The sequence below is a fragment of the Gymnoscopelus microlampas genome (genome assembly GCF_963454915.1).
Source record: "Gymnoscopelus microlampas genome assembly, chromosome: 1".
In the NCBI taxonomy this organism is placed as follows: Eukaryota; Metazoa; Chordata; class Actinopteri; order Myctophiformes; family Myctophidae; genus Gymnoscopelus; species Gymnoscopelus microlampas.
Genome location: NC_139962.1, coordinates 42,610,049 through 42,636,086, shown reverse-complemented (window position 1 = coordinate 42,636,086; position 26,038 = coordinate 42,610,049). Strand labels below are relative to the sequence as shown.

At 40.3% G+C, this 26,038-nt stretch overlaps 1 protein-coding gene across 2 annotated transcripts; it reads left to right on the top strand.

The window, feature by feature from the left end:
- The first annotated feature begins 7,636 nt into the window (after positions 1-7,636).
- Positions 7,637-25,820, top strand: kif7 (kinesin family member 7). 2 transcript variants are annotated; one of them, XM_084059988.1, is made up of 20 exons: positions 7,637-7,696; positions 10,461-10,854; positions 12,706-12,903; positions 13,026-13,425; positions 13,570-13,917; positions 15,342-15,534; positions 16,241-16,396; positions 16,502-16,663; positions 17,371-17,525; positions 18,632-18,747; positions 19,763-19,918; positions 20,667-20,872; positions 21,082-21,279; positions 22,625-22,750; positions 22,967-23,143; positions 23,229-23,444; positions 23,770-23,976; positions 24,318-24,516; positions 24,895-25,056; positions 25,176-25,820. In XM_084059988.1, the coding sequence occupies exons 2-20, from the start codon at positions 10,524-10,526 to the stop codon at positions 25,538-25,540; spliced, it is 4,071 nt and encodes a 1,356-aa protein (XP_083916114.1). In that variant the 5' UTR covers positions 7,637-7,696; positions 10,461-10,523; the 3' UTR covers positions 25,541-25,820. The 2 variants fall into 2 exon arrangements, with proteins under 2 accessions (XP_083916114.1, XP_083916113.1); XM_084059987.1 differs by having other exon boundaries at positions 25,173-25,820.
- The last annotated feature ends 218 nt before the right edge of the window (positions 25,821-26,038 follow it).

The following is a 26,038-nucleotide window of genomic DNA, read 5'->3' as shown; positions in this document are numbered from 1 at the left end:
ATCGGCTATTTTCAGAATGAAGTATGTCATACATTGAAAAAACATACTCTCAAATATGCATTTCAGGTTATCTTCACCATTTGCACATATATTCATTGATACAGTCATGTGTAAAGTGAGGCTTGAACTGGCGACCTTGAGAATGTGAGGCACTCATTTAAGGGAGACGCCATTGGACCAACAGACAAGGAACTGTGAAAAAGGAGATCACACAGATGATACAGTTTCACGCAAATAGCTGAAAAATCCTGGGTTTAAGTGTTTTTCAAACTGCTCAAAATTGCGGAAAATCTAAGGGCGGAGCTTACTGGTCAAAGCGATAGATGTGTTCCTCATGAGTCAAGGCACAAGTGTAAGCAAGTGTCACGACTTTCGGCCAAACGAGGCATGACTTTTGCCTGTTTAAAGTTTGCATTTTCAAAAAATTGTGTGTGTGTGTGTGTGTGTGTGTGTGTGTGTGTGTGTGTGTGTGTGTGTGTGTGTGTGTGTGTGTGTGTGTGTGTGTGTGTGTGTGTGTGTGTGTGTGTGTGTGTGTGTGTGTGTGTGTGAAGGATGGCTCTCATTCCCTCCTCTAGAACATCGACTTGGTTGGATAGACCAAGCCGAGGGACTAACTGGACTGCATGAACCCTATATATAGTGTCCCTATTCTAGGCATGTCATGATAGGTGAACATTCTGCGAAAATAGCAAAAACTCACAATGGATCACATTTCGATACAGTGTAAGCTTGTGGATCGGCTGTTTTTGAGAAAGATTTTGTGTATTGGGGAAAAAAAGAAGGGGACCTAGTATAGATACCCGGGGGACCCAAGTCAACACATTATATGGGGTTTAACCCGTGGCCAAGCTCTGATTGACATGGGGGCCTCCTTGGTCCTTGCCAGATGCACACAACTCACTGTCCACCATGTGGTTAACTACTAACATACAGATAAAGCAGTGACTATAGGGAGAGAGCACAGATGCAAGCATCGCTCTATCATGGGGGTGAATAAAAGACTGTGCCTTGAGTTCTGTCTAGCCGACATGCAGGATGAGGGCATCAGCCATGGCGGACATTCCGAGGGCCTCTCTGCTGCAGTGGCAAGAGAGATAATATTGCCATTCCATACAACACATACAGTCATTGGCTTTTAGTGGTGTGACGTCTAATTATCGACACTATGGGATTTCTATAGAAGTGCATTGCACTACCATGCATGTTCTTAGAGCCCTAAGAACAGCTGGCTTGGTCACTCGAAATGCTGCATAGGTGCACCATCGAGGCAAGGCAACGAAGACAGACTGTCCTGACAACCCTGTGAGGAGTTCAAGTGTTGTGGTTCTCAATATGGGGTCCAGGGACCCCTGGGGTCTTTGAAAGGGTTCCAGGGGATCCCAATCTAAATGATTGATAGTTAGGAATCAAATGGACCCTTATGCTTCTGTAACCCAGAGTGTAGGCCTACACATGGATTTTGCTCCTACACTCTCAGAGTAAAATGAACACTGACCATGTAGATGTATGTAGATTGGGGTCCCAGAGATAATTGGATCTATTTGCACATGTTAAAAATCTTTAATTATCTGGATTTTACTGTGCAGGAGTTCAAAGAAGATGGAGCATGGCATTTCTTATGCTTCAATCTCTAGATTTTACTTTTCATTGTATTAGACCATCACATTCAAATAGATAACGCTGTGGAGCATCTCAGTATTTACTGTGGCTTGGAAAATTAAATAACTTACACATTACCCATTTAAACATTCAGAGAATGCCCTTATGCCATCAGTCCCACCCCACAACCTCATGTTCAATGTGATTGTCTCTATAGCACATAGTATTTGAACAATCAAATCAACAATAGCCCCAATTAACAGAGAGTGAATGAGGTGAATGAGGTGAATGAGGCTCTGACTGTGTTATTGTAGTTGACAAAGACAAATGATGAGAGAGACAGTATACTGCTGAATAGGTTCATTTTCTTCCTGACTAATTGACGGTGTCTGATCCATGGTCTCAAACAGTAGCATATTGTAAGATATTTTGGCCATAAATTAAAAAGGTAAACAGAATAGCATGATTGAGCTGTCCTCAGACATACATTATTTGAGCTAAAAATATAATAATATCACAATCTTCTACTTTGGTGGCTGAAAACACAGCACTTAAGTGTGTCTCAAAATACAAACATTGTGTTGAGAGGCACACATCAGGCAGTGCTGAGTGCTATAGGAGCCATGAGTTAGTGAGGGTTCTTTCTGTGTGTCTTCTCACCTTCTACATTCATCACATGGACCACCAGGGGATGTCACTAAATTTTAGTTCTTCTGCCAGAAATATCTGTGGATTTATGTTAGAACACGCCACAAGTGGCACTGGGCAAATCAATACACTGGTGTGACCGCTAACACAGCCTATGTTATTTTCTGTTTACAACAGCTGTGGTAAGACATCAAACCGGTGTCATTTTTATGATTCAATGATTCAATCAGAGAACATTGTTATAGTTTATGGCAGTTTATTTTGGCAAATATATATATATATATATATATATATATATATATATATATATATATATATATATATATATATATATATATATATATATATATATATATATATATATATATATGTAGCTCCCTTCCCAACCAGGGCAGGGCAAACAACCAACCCCCCTGAACATATACGTATGTCTATGGAGCCAGAGGCCTTTTTGTTAAAAAAAAATTGATATAGGCCTATATATATATATATATATATATATATATATATATATATATATATATATATATATATATATATATATATATATATATTTGTCACTTAACAAACAAAGCACAAACACAAAGTTTGAAATTGATATTCTCTTGAATTCATATTTTCATTTTATGCAATATTCCCAATTCCCATATTTTGTAAAAATGGTGTGTCTTGGAAAGTGACAAAGAGATGTAGGTCTATCTGTAAGGTAGCCTATTCAAAAGCCAATAATTACATAGATATGTAGGCCTATCTGTAAGGTATTCCAGTCACACCCAATAAGACCAAAGCCAATAATTAAGTGTGAAGAGTGCATTTATTTTCAAGTAAATTATATTTACAAACTTACCTATAATTTGTCCTCTGCATTTGATCTAACCAGCATATTTGAATTGAATTATGAAGAGCAACATCTATAGGCTATAAGTTAGAAAAACAGGAAATGATATGACAATCTATACGTATGATGCATCTTATAGCCTATACTTGAGAGATTTTGGTTGGTTGGTTGTTTAAGTATTTTCTCTTATTTGGTTATAACTTCATGGGATTGACAGCTAGGCCACCTGTCGAGCGAGCTGTTTCAAGTGGCAGGGCTGAGGAAACCCTTGCAGACGTGGAGCTGTCATCCTCTTCAGCGACACTCACACAGAGAGAGACCATGCCAGAGAAGTAGCTACGGTAGGTATATTGAAATAACTTTTAATTATAGATATGTGCTCAGAACTAAAGTTATCGTTCGACATCCATTGATGAGCAACGTAGCCTACCCTTCCTGCAGAATGTAAGTATAGGCTACATTTTGATTTCAGAAGAATAGGAAGGAGAAAATAATGTATGCGCATGTCTTTAGAGAGAGAGAGAGAGAGATCACCAGTCATTTGTATTCATTTTACATTTTAAGACTTTAGCTCGTTTAAAAGGGTGAAGAATAATAGGCAAAGGTAAACAGTCTGACCTGGCTAGGCTACTACACTTGCAATTAAAACTGAGTCAGTTCAGAACTGACATTTCGTGATACAGTGGGTGCATGGGCTAGTGCTCCATCATGGTTTCTTCTATTCTAACTTGCACGGTGCACGCCCGCATCTGCCGAACTCTGTTTTCAGCACCACAGCTCCAAACAGCTCCCGACATATATATGGGGGTGGTTTCTGGGGGTGGTTTCAAATAAGCAACTGAGCATCTCTAAAAGGCTATAATGAAAATAGGTTTAACCCACGTTTTACCATTTTCTAACAACCCCGTTTACTACCCCTAAAATCAGGGGGTTGAGGAGAGTATGTTAAAATGTTTAAGTATTTTTAACAACATATGTTTTATGGTTTCTATGCAGTTTTATATTTTGTTATAAAGAAGACATGGAGTATAATATATTGTGTGTAATAATGTATTAAAATGTTTACTTGTCCTTTCACAACACAATTGTATCACATTTATTATTGCTGCAGGCTGGAACAGCCGGGAGGTGGAGATTATGCCCCATATATGGGCATGTGCATACATGGAACCGACCGACTTCAAACTCAGTGCAGGCATTGGCAAAGACAGGAGGGAGTGAGGTGCCCGCCGTGGAGTCGTTCGGATATGTGGTTGTCCAGATATCCGACCAATATGTCCATATAGGCAATAGGATATCCAGTTGTCCAGAACCGCCAATCCAACCGATATGCCCATATATGGGCATATAGCCTACTGATGACATCAGGGATCTCCTATATGGGCATAAAGGGGACAAGGACTGACACAGAGATCTCCATATATGGGCATAAAGGGGGCACAGATAGATGAGATCTCCATATATTCGCACAAAAGGGCCACAGTCAGATGGGTACAATGGGTACTCTCACAAAGCCCAGACAGTATGACTCAAGACATATCGGTCGGATCGGCGGTGCAACGTAGATGTGAGGGCTGCATAGTGGCCCGAACCTCTAGTCCTATATTAAAATTGAATGTGAAGATCTGTATTAAATAACCCTAACATGTAACCTCACTACATGTGTTATATTAGCAGCAGTATTTTACATGGGTATCCTTACGCCTATTATACACAACACTGTCATGCAACAGAGTAGGTAGGTAGCCTATACATTACGTTTCATGCAGATATAATTTACTGTATCTGTTACTTTGTAATGTCATGTATTTACACTGTGTATGGGATGCTGCTTTACAAGGTCCAATTGTTCAATGGTGTGCTTTATTGGACTGAGAATTTTATTTCTGGAATTGACAGTCAATTTCCTCAAGCACTGTAGTGGGACACAGGTGACAGTTGAAAGCAAATAACATAATTTGCCCCCCTCAATGGAAAGGGCAGTGGGATTTAGAGCCGTGTGACATTATTAAGTCTTCCCAGGGTTATTGATTGATTGATGGAACAAACTTCAGGTTCGATTGGTCTCCATAGAGACATTTAGGGTGCTTCTTGAGGACACATTAGATAGTGACTGCACCTGTTTCATGTAAACCTATATTTATTTGCATCTGTGATTTGTTTTAATGTAGTTCAAATGTTTGTTATTGTTTTTCATTATGTATTGTATTTTGTATGTATTGTACTGTACTTGTTTTCATGCTATAATCAGGGCGTCCTTTAAAAAGACAGCTTGCTCTCAATGGGCTTCCCTGAATAAATAAAGGAAAAAGAAAGAATACTTTATTAGTCAGAAATGCAAACAGCATGTTTTAGCCTCAGACTTTGAGGCTAAAAGGATAACACAAAAAAGTGGTCCTGGACAGACTCCATCAAAACATCCAATAGTTAGAATAGAAGATTTTCATTACTTTTTGACTTTAAGGAATTAATACTGTATTGTATTTTTTCTGAATTTCTGTTTCTTCCTGTTTTTTCAAGAATTAATCCATAAAAGGGTGACATTTGGATCTACCCGAAACATAAATGTGAAATATCCCAAATCTGTTTTGAATGTTCTGGAAGACTTGTGATTTTGTTGTTGTAAATACAGAACTCAGACAACAAATCATAGTCTTCCTCAATATTCCAAAATATGTACTGCTCAATAACAGTCCCAATCGAGACTTTGGACGGAAACTAACAAAGGAGTCTATTTGTATTATTACTCCATGCATTCATAAAGAAAATTCTGTATTGTTTGTGAGCACATTTTTATATTGAAATATAACTTACTTACCATTACTTACTTCTAATATACATTTCAAGTAATGGACCCTCTGTGAAGGAGGTTGGCTATCCAAACATAAATTAGATCCAAGAATAACAGGGGCTGAGCCCTGAGTCTGTATTCAGTGAATATGTACAAACAGGGCATTCACCCATACTTACCTACTGCACTTTAGATATTTGATTGTTTTACTTTTTTCCCATGCATTATTTTGCATCCAGGGGTAAATTGACCTGTCCAACCTTACGTTTAATTATTGGATATTTGATAATAAGCCCAATAGACTGAGTAAAACTGTATATTTGCACCTGCTATATTTTTTGGCATACTTAAATGCAGTACCTTGTACCTGTATTATGTATCTTATGCACATTTTCTTTCTTTCTTTCTTTTAAATTCTGTGGTTAAGCTACCCAGCATCACAATAGCCCCACATTTACCAGCTGCAACATTAAAGTAATGAACACATGATGCATTACTATTTACAATCGTGAAATGGGCTTTTTTTAAACGTTTGTTATTCTAAGTATATGTTGGTGCCGATACTTCTGTACTTTTACTAAATGTTTTAAACTTTATTGCATGCATAACTTTATTGCTACTTTAACAAAAATCTGAGTAGCCTACTTCTTCCACCACTGCCCATACATGTTAATTTTGACAGCACATGTCTCTCCGAAACCTAGAAACAATGTAAGCGATGTGATATCATTCATCAAAATGATGCTTTGTTTGCTTCCCATAACAGAACCATTTTGGAACCGTTTGTTTACATTATTGATTGAAGAGAATATTCATTTCATTTATTTTAAGGGCAGTTGTACTTGTACACTTAGGCTATACACACCCAAAGAGGGTATTTCTAATATGGAGTTTTCACTGCAAGCTATGCTCTAAAGGAAATAGGCCTACCTTTTCCACCTAGTTGAATGTGTAATCAGAACTCTCCTATCAGTTTGTTGAAAAGATTAACTCAAATTATGTGTGGTCTTTCAAAGAGCAACAATGTGTTTGTTTAAGCACATCTGGCCCATCCAAACTGATCAATAAGGATATCATATTGACAGTTCTCATGTCTATTGTCTGTCATTATCTTGCAAAATCTGTTAATCTTTGCATAAACGGCTTTAATGTCTTATCAAAGTTGTCCAGGCTGTACTGTTTGACTAGATCAGGGTTCTTCAACAGGTGGTCCGGGACCCCTAACGGTTTCTCAGAGTTTATTTACATTAACCACTTGAATTGAACACTAGCATCCCTATTTTGAAGAGAATAGGGAAAAATAGCAGATCTACAAGCTCACAGCGCCAACGGGACTTTTTTGGTCGGACCTTTTAGACAAAAGCATTATAAATGTAACTGTGTTGTTTTACATTCTTTTGCCTAATAAAAAATTCAATCAATCGGCTATTTTCGGCAAAGAGGTTTGGTGTAGAGGGAACACAAGGAAAAAAAGAGCAGACACAGAGCACTGTACAGAGTGAAAGGTCAAGTTTGTGGTTAAATGTCTGAAAACACACATGAACATGAATCCATGAAATATATGAAAAAGTTAAGTCTTTAATCCAATATGTAGTGGGGGTCCCTGCTTCAACTCTCTCTCAGCTAAGGGGTCCTTAATCCAGGGGTCCTCAACGTTTTTCAGTCCAAGGAACGTTGAGGACCCCTGGACTAGATGACAACTAAATCAGATGGCAACAACCCCCAATGTGAAGCTCCACCCCTGTTTCTAACTTCTAAAAAACTCTCTTCAGCAGCCGAAGCACAGTTTATAGGATCTATGTTGTTGGCAACATAGCAAAGTGAGTATTGTTTGCTTTTAATTGAAGATAAGTCAACTAATTGACCTAAATGTGCGGTTTAGCTGCAGCATTACAAGCAAGAGGCAGCAGCATTTCTACTCAAAGGCTGTTTATTAGACCGCCTCATGCTCTTGTTTTGCTTTTGTTGTTGAGACAGCTGCTAACTGGCTAACGTTAGCCCAGGAGAGGTACGTTCACTAGCATTAGCTACATACAGTCAGTGGTGGAAAAAGTACTCACACTTTTGATTAAGTAAAAGTATCAATATCTGACATACTAGAAATACTCCTGTTACAAGTAAAAGTGACTCCGGAATTCAAAATAAACTTGAGTAAAAGTACAAAAGTTTTGGCATCAAAATGTACTTAAAGTACTATGTATAAGTACTCATTGTGCAGAATGTCCCATTTCACAAGTTCAAAATGTATTAAAAATCTTTTGAAAATAGCAGATCTACAAGTTCACAATACCTCGCATCGTGAGACATCGTGAGCTTGTAGATCTGCTACAAATGGCCGACATATATATAGGGCTGAAGTGGAGTATGTTTTGTAATAATCAAAATCTACAAAGTAACTAAAGTTGTCAAATAATTGTAGTGGAGTAAAAGTACTATAATTGCCTGAGATGTAGTGGAGTAGTAAAGTAAAGTCAAAATACCTCAAACGTTCACCAATGTGCTATAGTACTTTCCCCACCACTGGCATTAGCTACAGTACATGTATGTAGTATACAGTATGTCAGTCACATTTGATTTATGTTATGTCGTGTAGTCATAGACCAACAATCAGGTTGGGTGCCGAGCTATTTAACAAGTTACATTGATTGTCATCATCCAACTTAGCTGACTGTTAGTTAGCAGGCGAACCCCATCATGATGGACCATGGTCAGTGTTGCCAGATTGTGCGAGAGAAATAAGCAAGCAGGTTTATGAAAACAAGCCCAAATGAGCACTCTAACCCTATATAACATTGGCTATTTGGTAATAGCCGATCTTCGTTCTGAGATTATAGATATGCTATGCTATTTTCATAGAAATATCTTGTAAAAGTGAAAATGGAATATTTTCAAATCCTCAAAATCTTGTGTGGGGGATCTGGCACAAAATATTTTCAGAAGGTTGGGTCTACAAATATATATTAATTTGGGGGTCCTTGACATGAAAATGTTTGAGAACCACTGGCTTAAACAAAATCAACTTTACAAGCAACTTTACAGAAAAAAACAAGCCCAAAATAGCTTATAATAAGCGGACAACACTGACCATGGTGCGTGATGATCAAAGACAATCTTAAACTTCAATGTATACTCCATCGTATCGCCGTGTCGCTTGACTTAAAAGAGGTGGTCTACAAGCTTAAATCAGCGCTCTTCGACAAGCGACACTGTCGTACGGCGGTACGTAAATGAATGATGCTGTAAATGCGTTAAAGTAAATCCGTTCACATCATTTAGAATAGTAACATGACGATGGCACGTATGTATCCTATGACAGGGAGGGAGGTCAGGGCAGGGCACAGGCTCTACTAGGTGCTACACCGACATCAGTAACCTGTCATATTATGTGACCCAGTAGGTCGCTGTTTTGGGTGCAAGGATAAGGATGCTCTTGATTAAATGAGTTCACAATAAATTAACTGTATTTCTGTTCTTTACTTACCCCGTGATGACTTGAATACGAGGAGAATTTTTGGTTGTAGGCTCATGTCACCATTATGTGATCTTAGCATCTTTATTTATGTTGATGAAACTATTTGGGGGGGGGTGGGGGGGGGGGGGCATGACCCGGGGGGGCATGACCCTTGACACAATCTAAATGTCTCAATAGAAGAGCAGGGACACAAAATACCCCAATTAGTTATATTGTATCACCACACTCTAGTAGTCTACAATAACGGTTGGACATGATTACATTTTATTAATAAAAAAGTTACATGGTACTGCTTTAAGCTATATGTATAATGTTTAAATGTTGGTTCTCCCTAAACCAAAAGCAACGTGTGTGTTTTCAGTTATATTGACTGAAATATTTACATTCAAAATTGCTTATTTCTACACTTAATAAACAAAACATGTACACATACAGTATGTTGAAGGAAAAGTTAGGTACTGTAGAATAAGATGATACCATTTCATCTGGGAAGTCAACTGCCATGATTTTACCATGTCATATCAAATTTAATTGGCATGGTCTTATGCGATGCTCCCATGGCAATGATTGTTGCCTAGCTACTGCAGCTAGAGATGTCTGTATATTTTGTGGTGCTATGCTGTTACATTGGTATACAGACCGCCAATCTCCAATCTCCAATCTAATGACAAAAGAGCTGTCTTCTCTACATCAGTGGTTCTCAAATTGGGGACCGAGGGGTCCTTGAGGGAGTTCCAGGGGTTCCCCAGCAAAAGGATTAGGAACCAAATTGACTCTTATGGGTCTGTAACTCAAGAGAGTGTGGAAATGGCACCAAATTGATCCTTAAGGTTCTGTTTGGTGGTTCTATTTGTACACTCAGAACTACAGACCATAGGGATCCATTTGGTTCCATTTGTACACACTCAGGGTTATAGCGGTCTGTGGCCTAATGCAAACCAAAGTGGGGGTCTTTGAATTATAATATAAATACAAAGTTTGAGAATCACTACTCCACTGTATATCCATCTTTAATACTGCCTTTGCTCAGTAATTTCAGTCAATGCCATTTCATGACCTGACATAATTAAAAAAGACATTGGTGACTGATAATATCTGTATTTCTTTTCTAGTGGGCTGAATATGATATGTTCATAGCAGTCGCAGCGAAGAACGCTGAGTGAATCTCAGCAGATATGTCTCCCAAAGTGCCAAGTGGGCAGAGCAGAGGGGAGGACACCGCTGTTCAGGTTGCTGTCCGAGTGCGTCCGCTGCTGCCCAAAGAGCTTCTGCACAGCCACGAGAGCTGTATTACCGTGGACCAAGAACAGCGTCGTGTTACTCTGGGCCATGACCGGCACTTCCTTTGTGACTTCCTGTTTGAAGAAGCTTGCTGCCAGGAGGAGGTTTATACTGTGTCAGTCCAGCCGCTAATAGAGGCCTTCTTCCAGGGTTTCAATGCCACAGTCTTTGCCTACGGTCAGACAGGCTCAGGCAAGACGTACACAGTTGGAGAAGCCAATATTTGTAAGTTTACATATTCTCATTCTCCCACACACTCTTAGTGCGTCTTCTCACCTAATGGTCTGTTTGCTTGAACGATCGCATGAAGTTGATACATTGATGTTGTTGTTTTTATATTTGATTGCACCAAATAAACAGACCACTAGTTGTAAACAAAAAACATGTTGTCCCAAATGGCTATTGGCCTATTGTAAAAAAAATAGCTAGAATGACACTCAGAGTGATGCCTACTCACATACTTGAGTGGGCAGGCCAGATGCAAAATTGCTGTGTGAATTGATTGATTTCCAAATGTAGTTATCGCTCTCTTTCTGTGCGTGCGTGCATGCGTGCGAGATGGAGCCTAGCCCCGTCTGATCGACACACGGGTGCACCGTCAAGCAAACAGAGATCAGGATATTTGCCTAATATTGTCTAGTCCAAAAGCTGTAACGTCTTCTTCACATTGCTTCACATTGCCTTTGGTGGAAATTAATAGTGTAGTTATTAATGAATACTGACTCCGATCCTGGGTCGAACTTCAACGTATGTGTGAAGTTTCATCCAAATGTTATTAGAATTGGAGCATTGGAGTAATCTCTGTGTCACAGACACACATGCTCTAGAGTAGTAATTGCAATAGCCTGTGCATGTGGGTGTAATTAACCTGTTTCCCAACTGCAAGCAGGAAATCATGGAGCCCCATCATGGAATTTGTAATCACTCTGATGGCAGTGATTACTAATTTAGAGGTCATTCCTTAGCGTAAACACCTGTATTAGAAAACAGCCTGAGACGATATTTGTTCAAAGCTTGGTGTTAGTTGTCCTCCTATTGCATTCTACTTGCATAGTAAAATCCTCCGGGATAATTCATCCATTTGTAACTCAGAGAGTGTACAAATATGAGTACATTTGGTGACATTTGTTCACTTCCAGATTTAAATGAACATTCAGGATTTTACACTGTAGCTGACGCTGATGCTTTATCCTCAACATGTTATGCGCTGCCCTTTCCACTCATAATGCAAAGGATTTATACTTTGATTGTTTCCAAATTATACTACTTGAAAGCAACCTGAAGGCACCACTCTCTGGTGGGCCAGGGTGTGGTTGTTTGATACATGGCTGGGTTTGATTGATGTGTTAAAAATAATTCTATTTTGTTTTCTCTCTGACCTATTGGGACCTTCTTTTTCCCCACTGTTCATTTATGTGTTTTTTTTTGTTGATTGGTTGAATCTCCCTAAATGAACTAAACTAAGCGGTTATTGTTGCTTTTAGTAAATAAGGGAGGCAAAGGCAGTATTTACACCCACATTGACATTTGGTGAAGGCTCTGAAGTCGAATGCAGCTCTACGTAAAGAGGTTATGAAAAAAATCATTTGAAATGCATTATGTTAATCACACTTAAGCATTTCACTGATAAATTGTTTTGATTAATGCTGTCCACTGGACAAATGCATAATGAAGAGAAAGAGAGAGGATACAACCAATAGAAGGAGGATAACACAGTTTTTCAGTTATTGTATTTGAGGATCACGGCCACAGAACTGAAAGAAAGCACAAGTGAGTGAACATTGTACTGTTACTTGTAATTGTAACCATTTAAGCTCTGTATGCACTTGCTCATATGACGAATAGCAAAAGTAGGTGATCTACAAGCTCACTTGTCACATCGCGAACGTATTAGGAGCTTGTAGATTGGGTATTTTAGCATACAATGTTTTTGGGGACGATTTTATAGGGTCACCAGGATGGCAAGTGGTTAAATCAAGCATTTCACCCTGACTCTGCTTCAGGTTAAGTAGCACAAACCCCCTTGCTTTAGGTATTATGAATATATACAGTAAGGCCATGTTGTTCCATGTGTAGCTTCATTTAGGGATGAAGAGCAGGGCATCATCCCCAGAGCTGTTGCAGAGGTCTTCAAGCTGCTTGATGAGAATGACCTCACAGACTTTTCTGTCCGTGTTTCCTACCTGGAGGTCTACAAAGAGGAGTTCAAGGACTTACTGGAAGTGGAGACTGCCAGTAAGCAAATTAACATCAGGGAGGATAAAGGCAACATAGGTAAGGATCAATGTCAACAAGTTTCATATGTTTTATACTTGGTTGATAATGAAATGTTGTGCAGGTCAACAACAGTAACCATGATTGTCTGTGTCTCTGTGTGCATGCGCATAACCTTGTAGTGTTATGTGGAGTGAAAGAGTGTGAAGTGGAAGGTCTCGATGAGGTATTGAGCCTGCTGGAGTCGGGAAACACGGCCAGGCACACAGGAGCAACCCAAATGAATCCCCATTCCAGCCGTTCCCATACCATTTTCACTGTGCATATGGACCAGCGTCGGGGTGGCTCGCGACTTTTTGGGAGCACTGCAGGTGCTGGGCCACATGTCTTGTACTCCAAATTCCACTTTGTGGACCTGGCAGGGTCGGAGCGCATTCTGCGGACAGGGAACACCGGGGAAAGGCTGAAGGAGAGCATTCAGATCAACAGTGGCCTGCTGGCTTTGGGAAATGTTATAGGGGCACTGGGGGACCCCAAGAGGAAAGGCACCCATATACCTTACAGAGATTCCAAGATTACCAGGTACATTGTTCAGAAATTACAATATAGACCTATGAGGGACCCTGCTCAACAACTTATTAAGTTTTAAGTGGTCATATACTGTATGTATCTTACCAGTGTTGGAGGTTATTATTTTTGTTTGATTATGTGGCTTTTTTCACTTAGGATCCTAAAAGACTCTTTGGGAGGAAACTCTAAAACACTGATGATTGCTTGCATCAGCCCTTCCTCCGCAGACTTTGATGAGAGTCTGAATACACTGAACTATGCCAAGCGAGCTCGGAACATTCAGAACCGGGCTACTGTGAACTGCAAGGGCGAGCCAGACAGGGTGGAGGGGCTGGAGCAACAAATCAAGGCCCTTCGCCGAGCCCTGGAAAACCGTCAGCGATCTGAGACCCGAATCATTTCGCATGCCGATCCACACAGGAGACCTCGACATGGAGAGGCAGAGATGAGTAGATTGCAGGCCCAGAGTGCCCACTACAGGACCTGTACAGATACTGCATACAGGTTACAGCATAACCACATTATTTACTACTGTATATGTCTGCTGTCCGGCAGAAACCAGCTAACTCCAAAATGTTTTTCAGGAAATGACTAAAACAAAACAAAAAGTGGAGTTAGTTCATCATTGTAAGTGCAGCTAAATGGACCTCCAAGCTCACAATGAGGTTGGAGGTCAAAAGGGGGTGGAGCCTGGAGTCAGCAAAACCAGCTAACTCCACCCACCTTTGGTGGAGTAAGCTGGTTTAGCAGAAAGTTTGAGGATCCAATGGAGTTAGCTGGTTTTGTCAGAAGCACTTTTTAATACTTTTCATTGGTTCAATATTTTTTTAATCAACACACAGACGTAAAAGGTGTTCAATAGCACTGATGTATGGAAAAAAAATGCAAAAGCGGAAAAATTCTGCCGGACAGCAACGAGACTGTTGTATATAAGATGTTACTCAACCATCTTTTAACTCCTATTATGTTTATGTGGTATTGATACAAATTGTCTCTTGAATTGATACTATTGATACCTTCTTTAGTGTGTTAGTATCTGCTTAACCCCTGTGGAATTTGTTCGTATACATTTGGGGTAATGTGCCTCTAAAAAAGAAAACAGCTTGATTGTTACACATTTTAAGATTAAAATTATTTTGGTGCCTCATATTGTGCTGTATGGCAGCGCTGAATGCAAAGTGAAACTAGAGGGACATTTCTGTTGATTTCCCATAATGTTAGTATGGTCAGATGGGTAAACATATGTAACTCGTTCTCTTTCATTTCCTCGCTTTTTGTTATCCATGAAAATGTTTTACATTTTTTATCTGCCCTCCCCTCCAAGGGTATTATAGTTTCACTTTTTAATTACTTTTAATTCGATTTTAAAGAGGGTTTGCTAGTTTAGTTTATTTTGTGTTTTTTGAAAAGGCTTAGGTTTAGTTTTTATAATTTTTAATGTTAGTTTTAATTTGTTGTAATAATATGGGGCATTTGTCAGTATTGAGTATCTAAAAGGATAGAAAAATGTAAGAAACAAGCAGGTGCGCTTCCTCTGGATTCCTTTTTGTTTAGGTAGTGGTTGCTCAGCTTAAGATACAACTAAGTTCAAGAAACCTACAAAGTGGAAAAAAAAACAGCACTCCAAAATAACAGTTGCAAGACAGCCTCAGATGCACATTCTATTTATTTCTTATTAACGCTAGAAAAAAGTATTGTGTAATAACTCAACAAGACATGAGTTTTACAGTTTCACATTTAAAACTGGCACAGATAAAAGATTTCATATCCACCCTAAATACTAGGCTACTAATCTTTTCTCAGATTTTTGTTTGTTAGTTTTGTAAACATACAATACCGTTTCAGTTATCTTTTTTTGTAAAGCCTTGTTATTTTTATTTCACTTAATTTAATTTCCATTAACTATGATAACCTTGCTCCCCACTCAGGTTACTGCATGAGTTGCAGAACGAGGAGGCGCTGAGTGCAGAACAAAGTCTCAGAGTGAAGGAGTGGCTATACTCTGTGGAGGAGGAGAGGAGCGGCCTGACCACTGCCTCTGGACCAGACAGCGGCATCGACAACAGCTCTACTGAGGACAGTGTTACATTAAGGACGGGAAGGATTGCTTTAAAGAATCAGGTGACAGTCATAATACTCCCAATCTGGGAACCCATCAATACTCCTACCTTGCAACCACCAAATATGGCTCCAACTATCAATTATTTAGCGATTATTCTATCAATGACTCGATTTTCAGGCCTTCAAATCCAGTCCTATATTGCGGATCAGAGAAATGTTCACCGAGCTATGGCCATTTGAAGTGTTAAACACTGTTGCAGGGCCACAAATTGTTTTGTGACTATTTTCATGGCAGACCCCTGAACAGTGCTTGTGCCAAGTTTGGTGCGGATCGGAGCAACGGTGCACCTCGCAAGTCCGAATGTTACGTTTGTGACCACGGCCCGTGGTCCGCGGTCGACCCACCCTCTAGGCAATTTTAAAATAGGATTGAATAATCTTGAAGCACGTTTTTAAATATATTCTTGATATTTTTAATATATATCAACAAATCAATCCAAAAAAATTGCAAAAATAATAAAACATTTTAAAAAATGTTTTTATTTAAGCTTACTTTCTATTTTCACTATTTCTTAACATTTTGGAAGGAAAACAATTCCCCCCAAAATCGATTATTTATTATATTTTAAATTATTTATTACATCAATTAGTTCGATTATAGTAACTGTTTCCCCCTACAACACATAATTATTATTATTTGCATTTCTTTATGTTTCTGACTGTATTTTTTAGACTAGACTGATGATACATAATAACTATGGTTTAGGACCAGGACCCAGAGGCTACAGGGGAGAAATGGAGCCATGAAAATGAAAGGGAGGAGAGCATCACCCAGCTTCAAGCCCAGGTCGAGCAGCTGGAGAAAGAGAACATAGACTTCCTTGCAGCCCTCGAGGATGCCATGGAGCAATACAAGCAACAGGTCAGACCAGCTTCATCCTTTGATGTTCTATTGGTGTTATGTCTGTGATTCATCATCATGTTATATATGTGTGAGTGTGATCATTGGTGGTCTTCTCTCTCTCAGAGTGATAAGCTACAAGAGCAGCAGGACCTGATAGCAGAGCTGCAGTGTCTGCTGTCTACACCAGGGCTACTGGGACTGGGTCTGCAGCTGAGACCACGGCCTCACACTGCCCCTCTGGGCTCCACACGGCGCAACAGCCACAATGGAGTGACAGCCAGACAGGTAACGGTCCAGGACGACAGCTATTTTTTAGACCCCTTACTAATTAACTCCCACATACAGTATTATTGATGGCAATGATGTCATTGCTCTAGTAATGAATCAAATTAAACTTGAAAAAGAGATGAAAATAGAGTTTAGAGATGTGTAATAGCTGTACTTTCTATTGCAGTTGGAAGCTTATCCAGTTTAGTTTATTCACCTTTGTCAAGGATTTAAATGTCTAGTTGCCTGGATACGTTTGAAATGTTAAATGTTAATAGGTGCATGGCCACTCATCTATTAATATGTTCTACGCACATATCTAGCTGTGGAACGTTCAGTAAGGTGGACATTTGGAATTGCCCCATCTTGTGTTGTCTTTAAGGACTGAAAGTGGCATATTTATTAAGACACGTGTGCATGGCCGTGGTTTTAATAAATACATATTGAACCGTGGTAGAGCAACACAGACATCTAGTTCTATTTTCCACTGCCATACAAATAAGCAACTAATCAGATTTCAGTCTTTGACAACATTCTGAATAAAATAAACATTATTAATTTTAGAGAAAAGATGTGATTATTTGTTTGTTTGAAACCCATGGAGTAATACACATGATAACATAATTAAAGGTCATAATGATCTTTTAAATAACTTGCTTAATCGTGGTTGAATATGAAGAACTGTATTAATGTGTAGAGGTGTGCTCGTGTGCTTGCGGTTACAGAGCAGTCCAGTGGGTTGTGGTAATGAACCATGGGGGGACCAGGAACAGTGTTGTCATGGTAATATCTTTGAGGAACACCAGGACCCAGAGGAAGAAGAAATGACAAACTGTGGCGAAGAGGAAACTCAAACCAACCTGACCAGGGAAAGACGCAAGTATGTTTCTGCCATGTTGGCACATGAATTACATGTTAAATGAAGTGATATTTGACTATTAGTAAGGTCACACATGGTATGTCTTACTTGTTCAAACCCTTTGTGGAAAATTAAGTGCCACCAAAAATGTCCAGAAGACATACCAGGAAAACAACAATGAACAGGCCTCTTTGAATTCAGCGTCTAGAAGTTGTTTCTTGAGATGCGTGTTGAAACGTGTTCATGTTTTGCTTTGTGGCCCCTTTGTTTGTTTTCATATGCGCCTTTTTAAGCTTTATTAAATCTTTTTTTCTGCGTTCAAGGAGCCTCTTATTCATCTTTGTTTCCCTGGTATGTCTTATTTGTTGAAATAAACCTAAAGAATAGATTGAAGCACTGCTAGGTCTTACATGCTGGTGTGGTCACATCTGACCCTGATGATGACCAGAACAGGTTGCAATACTTTTCATTTGTTTTTTGCCATGCAAAAATAAAGGTAATTTAAAGGTGCTGTAAGTGAATGTTTTGTTCTTCTTTTTTTTTTGTAATGGTAATCATTGCTAGAGTGTTTGTTCTGTAACAGGTGTCTCCATGTCTCTCCAGCTCTTTAGTAAACATAAAAAAGAATTTCAGGTGGGACACCAATTTCATCCAATCAGGAGAGAGACCCCATTTTTAAGTTTAAATGTTATAGTGTTACAGTTTGTTGTTGTAATATTTTCTGTTCGTTGTTTTGTTTTGTTTCATCATTTCAAATTTTATTCTGTATCCTGTATGAGGTCTGTCTCTCTCCTGATTGGATGAAATTGGTATCCTGACCTGAAAAGTTATTTTCTAAAGAGCTGGAGAGACAGGGAGACCGCTGTTACTGAACAAACACTCTATAGCAAGAGTATTATAGAGACATTTAACAATTATTTTAAGAAAATAAATACCACCTACAGCACCTTAATCACACTTAATCAAGCTGCACTATGACTTGGATTTGTTGTTTTAGTGTTCTACTTAAGAAAATAATGCTTCATTAAAGCAATCAGTCCTTCCTCATACAACTGCAACACAGCAACAACTACAGAGTAGTTTGTTTGTTTGTTTGTTTGGTAATGTAAATCATATGTTTCCTGTAGACAGGTGAACCTTACTTGGACGAAGAGGGATATGCTGTCAGCAGGAAGTAAAGGGCTGATATTTCAGCCACAAGTCTCAGACCAGCTATACTCTTTACACTGCAACAAACAAGCATGTGAGTCTACCATCCTGCTATTATCCTCCTATTATTACCGAACAATACCCAAAAGTTGTTCCAAACAAGAGAGAGTACAATTTGAGAAGTTTTCACAAAACTTCTTCCTACTCCTTTTTCGATGATGTTAAGATAACTGTGGCACTGTCTTTATTTATTATTTTCCTTTTTATTTCCTTTGCCTTTTCTCATTTATTTTTGAATTCGAAATAAATTAAATGAAAAATGAAAGGCCATAGCATACGCCATAAGAGGTAGAACTTTTTGAGGATTCTGAGAATTCAGAGGAGCAAAAAGACAGTGTTGTGTGTTCTCTCATTACAGTGTGCACATTTTTTCTTGTAGAAAGTTGTCTTGTGTCTTTCTAGTTCTCCGACCTTCCTCTCTCAGCAACTGGTCCAAATAACATTATGATTTGTTACATCACAGTTGAGGCTGGGGTTTAATTAATTCATTTGTTTCATTCATTTTTTTGCTTGTACTGCAACCACATAATCATTGTGACCATCTCATCCATTTTAAAATAGGGAGTTGGCTACTTTTCTAGTAAGTGTAAAGATATGTATGGTGTGTTTAGTTTTTTTTATCGTTAGAGCGTTTTTACTATAAAAGCAGGAGCTACAGTATAAAGTAGCTCTGTTGTTCATTCCTGGGAGCTCAACAGGCAGGTGAGTGGGTGTGAGTGACATAAAAACACATACGTACGTGGAGATTCAAAGTGTTTGGGGACATTTTCACCGGTTTAACACATTGAGTGCCAGAGGTTTTTTAAAATAGGGTATAGCTAACAGATAAAAATATGGAAGATGTACTGTAGAAGGCATGCAGGTAATATTGGTATTTTTTGGTTAATAGGATAGAATAGAAACATTATCGTCCCAATGGAAAAATGTGCCTTTGCTAGAGCAGAGACAATAAGAACACGCTTATATCACATGAAAGCAACACCAGAACAAGGCTTCAAATCCACATTCCAGTCCTCAATACAACGCTCTTTATATATCTCTCTATACAGCCTACTCCAATGCAGGGGACACCACTATACGTGATAGTCTGAAGGGTTTTGAGGGGTGCTCGGAGTCGGGTCTTCTCCAGGCCCAACAGAAGATCAGAGAGTTATCTGTCACCATCCGCATGAAGGAGGAACTCATCAAAGAGCTAGTCAAGACAGGTACAGTACGAACCTCTTAACCACTTGAACCCCTGCATCTCGATTCTGGGGGGAACATTTCCCAAAAATAGCAAATCTACAACGTCGCATCTCAATGCGGCTATTTCTGGCGAAGTCATTTGAAGAAACTAACCCGGCTGTAGTCACACTGGAGTCATCAAGTGGCTGTGTCAAAACCGCATCTTTCAGAGCACGGTTCTATTTTTGAGTGTCGAAATGAGTGAGGCACAGACCACCAAAATACAATGTATGGGTGCCCAGCATTGACAAGTTCAAACTTGTATTTGTCAGTTTTTTATTGTAATAGACAAAGGTCTGCACAGATCCTGAGATATAATAGGTTTGTCCATAGTCCCATCTTCATTTGTTCCTTTGAAACTACCATCTTCCATCTTCTTTCCACCTTATTAGCTGGTGGCATCATCGCTTTAAACTCCAAAAAGGTTGAGGATAATATATACACATATAGTATTGTTAACATTTATTAATTCTAGATCAGAGAACCGTGAAACCGTACAGTATGTGTCGCAAAATGTAGTGGAAGCTCAGATAACTTTCTTTTTAATTAAAGTCTATATTTTTCTGTCCTCATATACTACACATCCCAATAACCCCTCAATAACCCTGAGCAGCATCGTTTTTCATAAAGAGAGGGTCTCTACTGTAGTGTGTTCTTAACTTACTCGTGTGTGTGTGTGTGTGTGTGTGTGTGTGTGTGTGTGTGTGTGTGTGTGACATAACATAACAGGTAAAGATGCGCAAGCCCTGAACAGGCAGTACAGCCATAAGATCTCTGCCCTGGAGGGGGAAGCTGTGCAGGCACGGCAGGAGTTACAGGAAGCTCAGAGACAGCTGCAGGATCTGGAGAAGCAGGAACGGGAGACCAGCGCCACAGACAGGACTAGAGCACAGGAGTGTCGCAGGAAGATAGCTGCCGCTCAGAGCAAAGTTCAGGTTCGACTCTTACACATATAGATTTATACACATTTTCTTTTGGTTTCTCAAATGTGTTTTAAATTATATACAGTCACATGACATGAATTTTCAAATTGTTTTGTCCATTCTTACATTTTATGACCCTAAATGGCCTTCTTCGGGGCAAGCAGAAGGTTGGTTTGAGCATCATCTATCTGAATAGCAACGTGTGTGTGACTGCTTGTTAGGTTCTCAGCCAGCGTCAGAGGGACACCGCTCGTCTGGCTTCCCTGCCTGCGTTGAGCGAACGTCGGGTGACAGAGCTGGAACGCAGCGTGCAGAGCATGAGGCAGCAGCAAGAACAGTTGCAGCGACGGCTGCGTCAGGAGAGCCAGCAGAAACGTCGTCTAGAGACCGAGATGCAGCGAAGGACACACAGAGTCAAGGTGTGGCTTCGCCTCAACACTGACGCCTTAATTGTCCGCTTCAGGAGAACAAACAGCCTTCTGGTGGTGTCATGACATAGCCCGCAGTGCCAGTGCAGCAGGGTGGCAGTATTATGTACCTCCTAGCCAGGCTGCGTTCAATCATCCTTCACCCAACAATTTTGACATTTAGCAGTCTCTTATTCAAAGCGACTTGCATGGTCGGTGTAAGTTCTTTGAACATAGTTAGTGGGTCAAGAAGTTTGAGTGCTTGGCGAACAAGTATATGCCACAAAGCAACATGACAAGTAAGCAACATACCAAGCATGTATCTGAACAACACACCTAACATGCCTAACATCTCTATCTCACCCTACTGTCCCTCTACCCTGGTACTTCTACCTAGACGACTGTTTAGATGCTTGATAAGTTGTTTACTTCCTAGTTACTTTGAAGCATATCCTTGTTCTCCTGTCAGTATAATTATTTCACCACTTGTTTTCCATATGTACGTGGCCCTTTCACTGTTCTTGCACTTTGTCAATCTGGATAAGAGCGTCTGTAAAATGCCTACAGTTAAATTTGATGTTAAAAGTAATGTAAAGGGACTTTTAGGCTTTGTGCTGCAGTGTATGGTTATTTTTTGTTTAATTATACAGAGCAGATTCAAATATTGGTTACAGTGAACAGATGGTAGCAATTCCACAAGTCTTGCAAACATGATTTGAGCTGGTGGCATTCAAGCCGGAAGTATTTAAATTCAACCAGTGCAATTGTTGTTGATTGGAAGGGCCTTGTCCTTACCCCATTGGTGTGGATTCACACCGGGGATCCGGGCCTGGGTCCACTTACCAGATGTTTTGATGAGTGTGAACATTAGTGCACCGTACGCGGGGACGGATCAACATTTGAACTCAATCAACGAATCATGGATCAACTCCCTCGCAAGTGTACTCGGGTACAGAAAAGCATTACTAGTGTGAAAGCTGACCGGTGGAGGAGGGGCAATCGTACTCTGCCACGGTTCAAAGCAATTGTACCAAATCGTTGCTGTCGGGACATACACCTTGTATGTCCAAAACCGTTCCTTTTTTATTATAATTTTCAAAATGTCGATCTATAAGCTCACAATGCGTCGCGATGCAAAGTGTTGTGAGCTTGTAGATCAGCTATTTTCACTACTTTCGTGCGACACTCTTGATGAAGTGGGGCATTAATTTACAGATCTTTTTTTGGGGGGGGGGGGGATATGGAGATACAAGATTTCTGCTGGACAGCAACGAAATGTGAAACCAGCCTAAAAGTGTCAATGACAATTAATTAATTAATTGTCATCCCCTCTCCACCATACTATCTCTCCCTTTAGGAACTGGAGATAAAGAATGAGCAGCAACAGAAAATACTGCGTATAAAGACAGAGGAGATTGCTGCCTTCCAAAAACAGAGACGCAGTGGCAGTAACGGCTCAGTCATTTCATTAGAGGAGCAACAGGTGGGACAAGAACCTGGAAAGCACTAATATTTGATTTTGACTTCTGAGCAACGTTGTATAACGCTGTGTGTCATGTGTCATGAAGATATACATAATTGTACAGTGTGTGGTTGTACTCATATTTTGTGTGTGTGTGTGTGTGTGTGTGTGTGTGTGTGTGTGTGTGTGTGTGTGTGTGTGTGTGTGCGCGTGTGTACATGCGTTAACTCTGAGCAGAAGATCGAGGAGCAGAAGCGCTGGTTGGATGAGGAGATGGAGAAGGTACTGGAACAGAGGAGAGGACTGGAGGACCTAGAAGGAGAGCTCACTAAAAGAGAGGAGATCCTGGCGAAGAAGGAGGCTCTGCTGCAAGAACGCAGCGGACTGGAGACCAAAAGACTCCGCTCCAGCCAGGTAAACACACACACATACGCCTTTCATTCACAGTGGAAATGTTTGAGTATCAATTATAACTTGCTCCTGGCGCTTCCCCCTGCAGGCCCTCAGTAAGGACCTGGTGACCCTGTCTGGACGTATTGAGTCTCTAGAGCGGGAGCTGAGTGAGAGAAACGGCCTCCTCCGCAGCAGCAGTGCACAGGACTCACAGCAGGTCCGACAAGAGATCAACAACCTGCGGCAAGAAAAGGACACGCTTCTGAAACAGCGGGTGGAGCTGGACGATAAGCTTCGCCAGGGTAACCTGCTCTCCCCGGAGGTCAGACATTAGACCAACAACAGAATGAAACCTAATGGCACTGTGTCCACTGTTGGCCTGTCTCTTTACAGACCTTGATTCTGTTGATTGTTTACTAAGGAAAGGGCACCTATAACCCTAGCCTAAGACCCTGACCTCTGTTTTCAGGCAACGGTAGGCTTGGTCTAGTTTGGCATTTAGAAGGAGAAAGGTGGATGATGTAACTCTGTGTGTGTGTGTGTGGGGGGGGGGTTAGTAATGTAACCGTAGTTCAAATATCCAGGGTTAGCAATGTAACTGCAGTTCAAATATCCAATAATACTTGTTGCCCCATCTGTCTCTTCAGGAGGAGCGTACCCTGTTCCAGTTGGACGAGGCGATCGAGGCTTTAGATGCAGCCATCGAGTACAAGAACGAGGCCATCACTCAAAGGCAGAGACAGCTGAGGGCCTCTGCCAGCATGCTCTCCCAATGGGAAATGAACCTCATGGCCAAGCTCAGTTATTTATCTGCCTCTGAGACAAGAGCTCTGCTGTGCAAGTACTTTGACAAGGTGGGAAGCCTTATTGTGTGTGTGTGTGTGTGTGTGTGTGTGTGTGTGTGTGTGTGTGTGTGTGTGTGTGTGTGTGTGTGTGTGTGTGTGTGTGTGTGTGTGTGTGTGTGTGTGTGTGTGTGTGTGTGTGTGTGTGTGTGTGGGGGTAGTCAAATTAGTAGGTGATTTATCATTTATAATATTTCAAGGAGAGGGGCCTCCAAAGCCCCTTTATTTCATCTCCTCTTGGATATGTTGGGTTAAGGCAGGTGTAAAATCTTTCAGGTTTTGGAAATCCTATAGTCTCATAGAGCTCAGAGTGTGTTATATGCTCAAAATATTAATGTGCGTGTGGACTGTAGGTGGTGTCTCTTCGTGAGGAGGAACGTAAACTCCAGCTGGCCTTGGCTGATCTGGAAATGCGGGGGGAGGAGCAGCAGAGGCTGGTGCAGTGGCTAGAGAATGCCCTGGATCGTACGCAGCTAGACACAGATCGACGACTCACGCAACAGCAGAAGGAGCACGAAAGGAGCGTACAGCTATTACTGCAACAATGTCGGGGTGGGTATCGGCATGTGACCAATTATAAAAGTTAGCTGTCAGTTACCTGATTGTAAAGGACCATGTTTGCAGATCCTCAACAGATAATGCCTATAACTAGAGATCTGATTATAATGAAGGTTAAGTTGTCTTGTTAAATTTAGGTTTGGTTGGGAGGTGAAAGCATCAGTGGGTCATCAGCCTTGACACGTGCCAGCTATCATGAGTACCATTTCATATGTTTTTGTCCTTAAATTTGACATCTGAACAAGCTTTATTGCTATACACAGCTTAACCACTTATGCCCTATTTTATACTTTGTTGTACGGTGTCAGTTTGAAAGTGTTTAATGCTGGGACTGTGTTTATTCTCCCTGGTATGTCCTCTCTCCCCTCACAGAGCAAATGGATGAGGGTCTTGCAGGAAGGCAGAGGCATTATGAGGGATGGATCCATAATCTCAGTAAGGAACTGAACCACTACAAAACAGCTAACCTGGAGCTGAGCAGCAAACTCAAGGAGCTTTGTGGTTCAGTCACCCAGCCAAAGGAACATGCCAAAGGTAATATTATTATTAGTGTGGTGCGGTGTCTGTCTATACGAACTTGCATGTTATTTCATCAGTCTCCCTTACATGTTCTTGTTTGTTACATGGGCTGGTATCTGATGGCAAATCAGCAGGTGTTGGCAGCATGGAGAAGCTGAGCCGAAGCCCAGCAGAGGATGGCAGAGGAGCAGGGCAGGCTGAGAAGCCCTCCAAGTCCAGAGAGGAAATGCGGGAGCTGGTGAACACCCCTCTCCCATCCACATGGAGGCGGTCTTCTCTCCCCACGGAGGAACCCGGGGTTATGGAGGAGCTGCGGCTTCATGCAGCAGGGGAGATTCCTGTTAATCGCGTCGTTCAAACAGCAATGGCACCCTGGGGGGGAGGAGTTACATCACTTCCCCTGGTTAAATCCCGCAGAGAGTCTCGCCGATCCAGCCTGAACATTGGACCACTAATCTCAAACAATGCATTGATCGATGTGCGAAAGAATCCTGTTTAAAAGAATGGGAAACGTATTTTCTTGAGACCCTAAACTTTCGTTTTCTATTAACTTTTCTATTTTTTGTATTCTTCACTTTTTTACTTGTGTATATACATTTTTTTAAATAGTTTTATGAAAAAAAGAAACCCAGTCATTCTTATACAAAGCACTTTTACGAAGGTTATATTCATGCTCATAGTTTAAATAATGTAACTTGTATCTGGCTTTTGCTCTGTCGTTAAAGTCATCATGTTTTAATGCTTTGATTCATTTGTCATTCTGAAAAATAAATGTGCTTTTTTTGCATTTTTAATCATCTAAAGCCTATTGACCTTATTCAATTTCTTCCCACAATATATTTTTTAATGATAAATCAAAAACTATTTATTTTGCAGTCATCTGTTGATTTTGATTGTTATGGCTGGAGACATTTTCACTCGGTAAATACAATAGTTGTTGAATAAGTATTGACAAACACATTTTAAACAAATTTAATCACATGAACCCTAGGGCCCC

Bases quoted from the DNA above. Each gene is read 5' to 3' on its own strand.
- kif7 (XM_084059987.1), top strand. From the start codon at position 10,524: ATGTCTCCCAAAGTGCCAAGTGGGCAGAGCAGAGGGGAGGACACCGCT. The intron at 22,751-22,966 runs GTGGGACAAGAA...AACTCTGAGCAG, and splicing joins TTTCATTAGAGGAGCAACAG to AAGATCGAGGAGCAGAAGCG. The intron at 24,517-24,894 runs GTGGGTATCGGC...CTCCCCTCACAG, and splicing joins ATTACTGCAACAATGTCGGG to AGCAAATGGATGAGGGTCTT.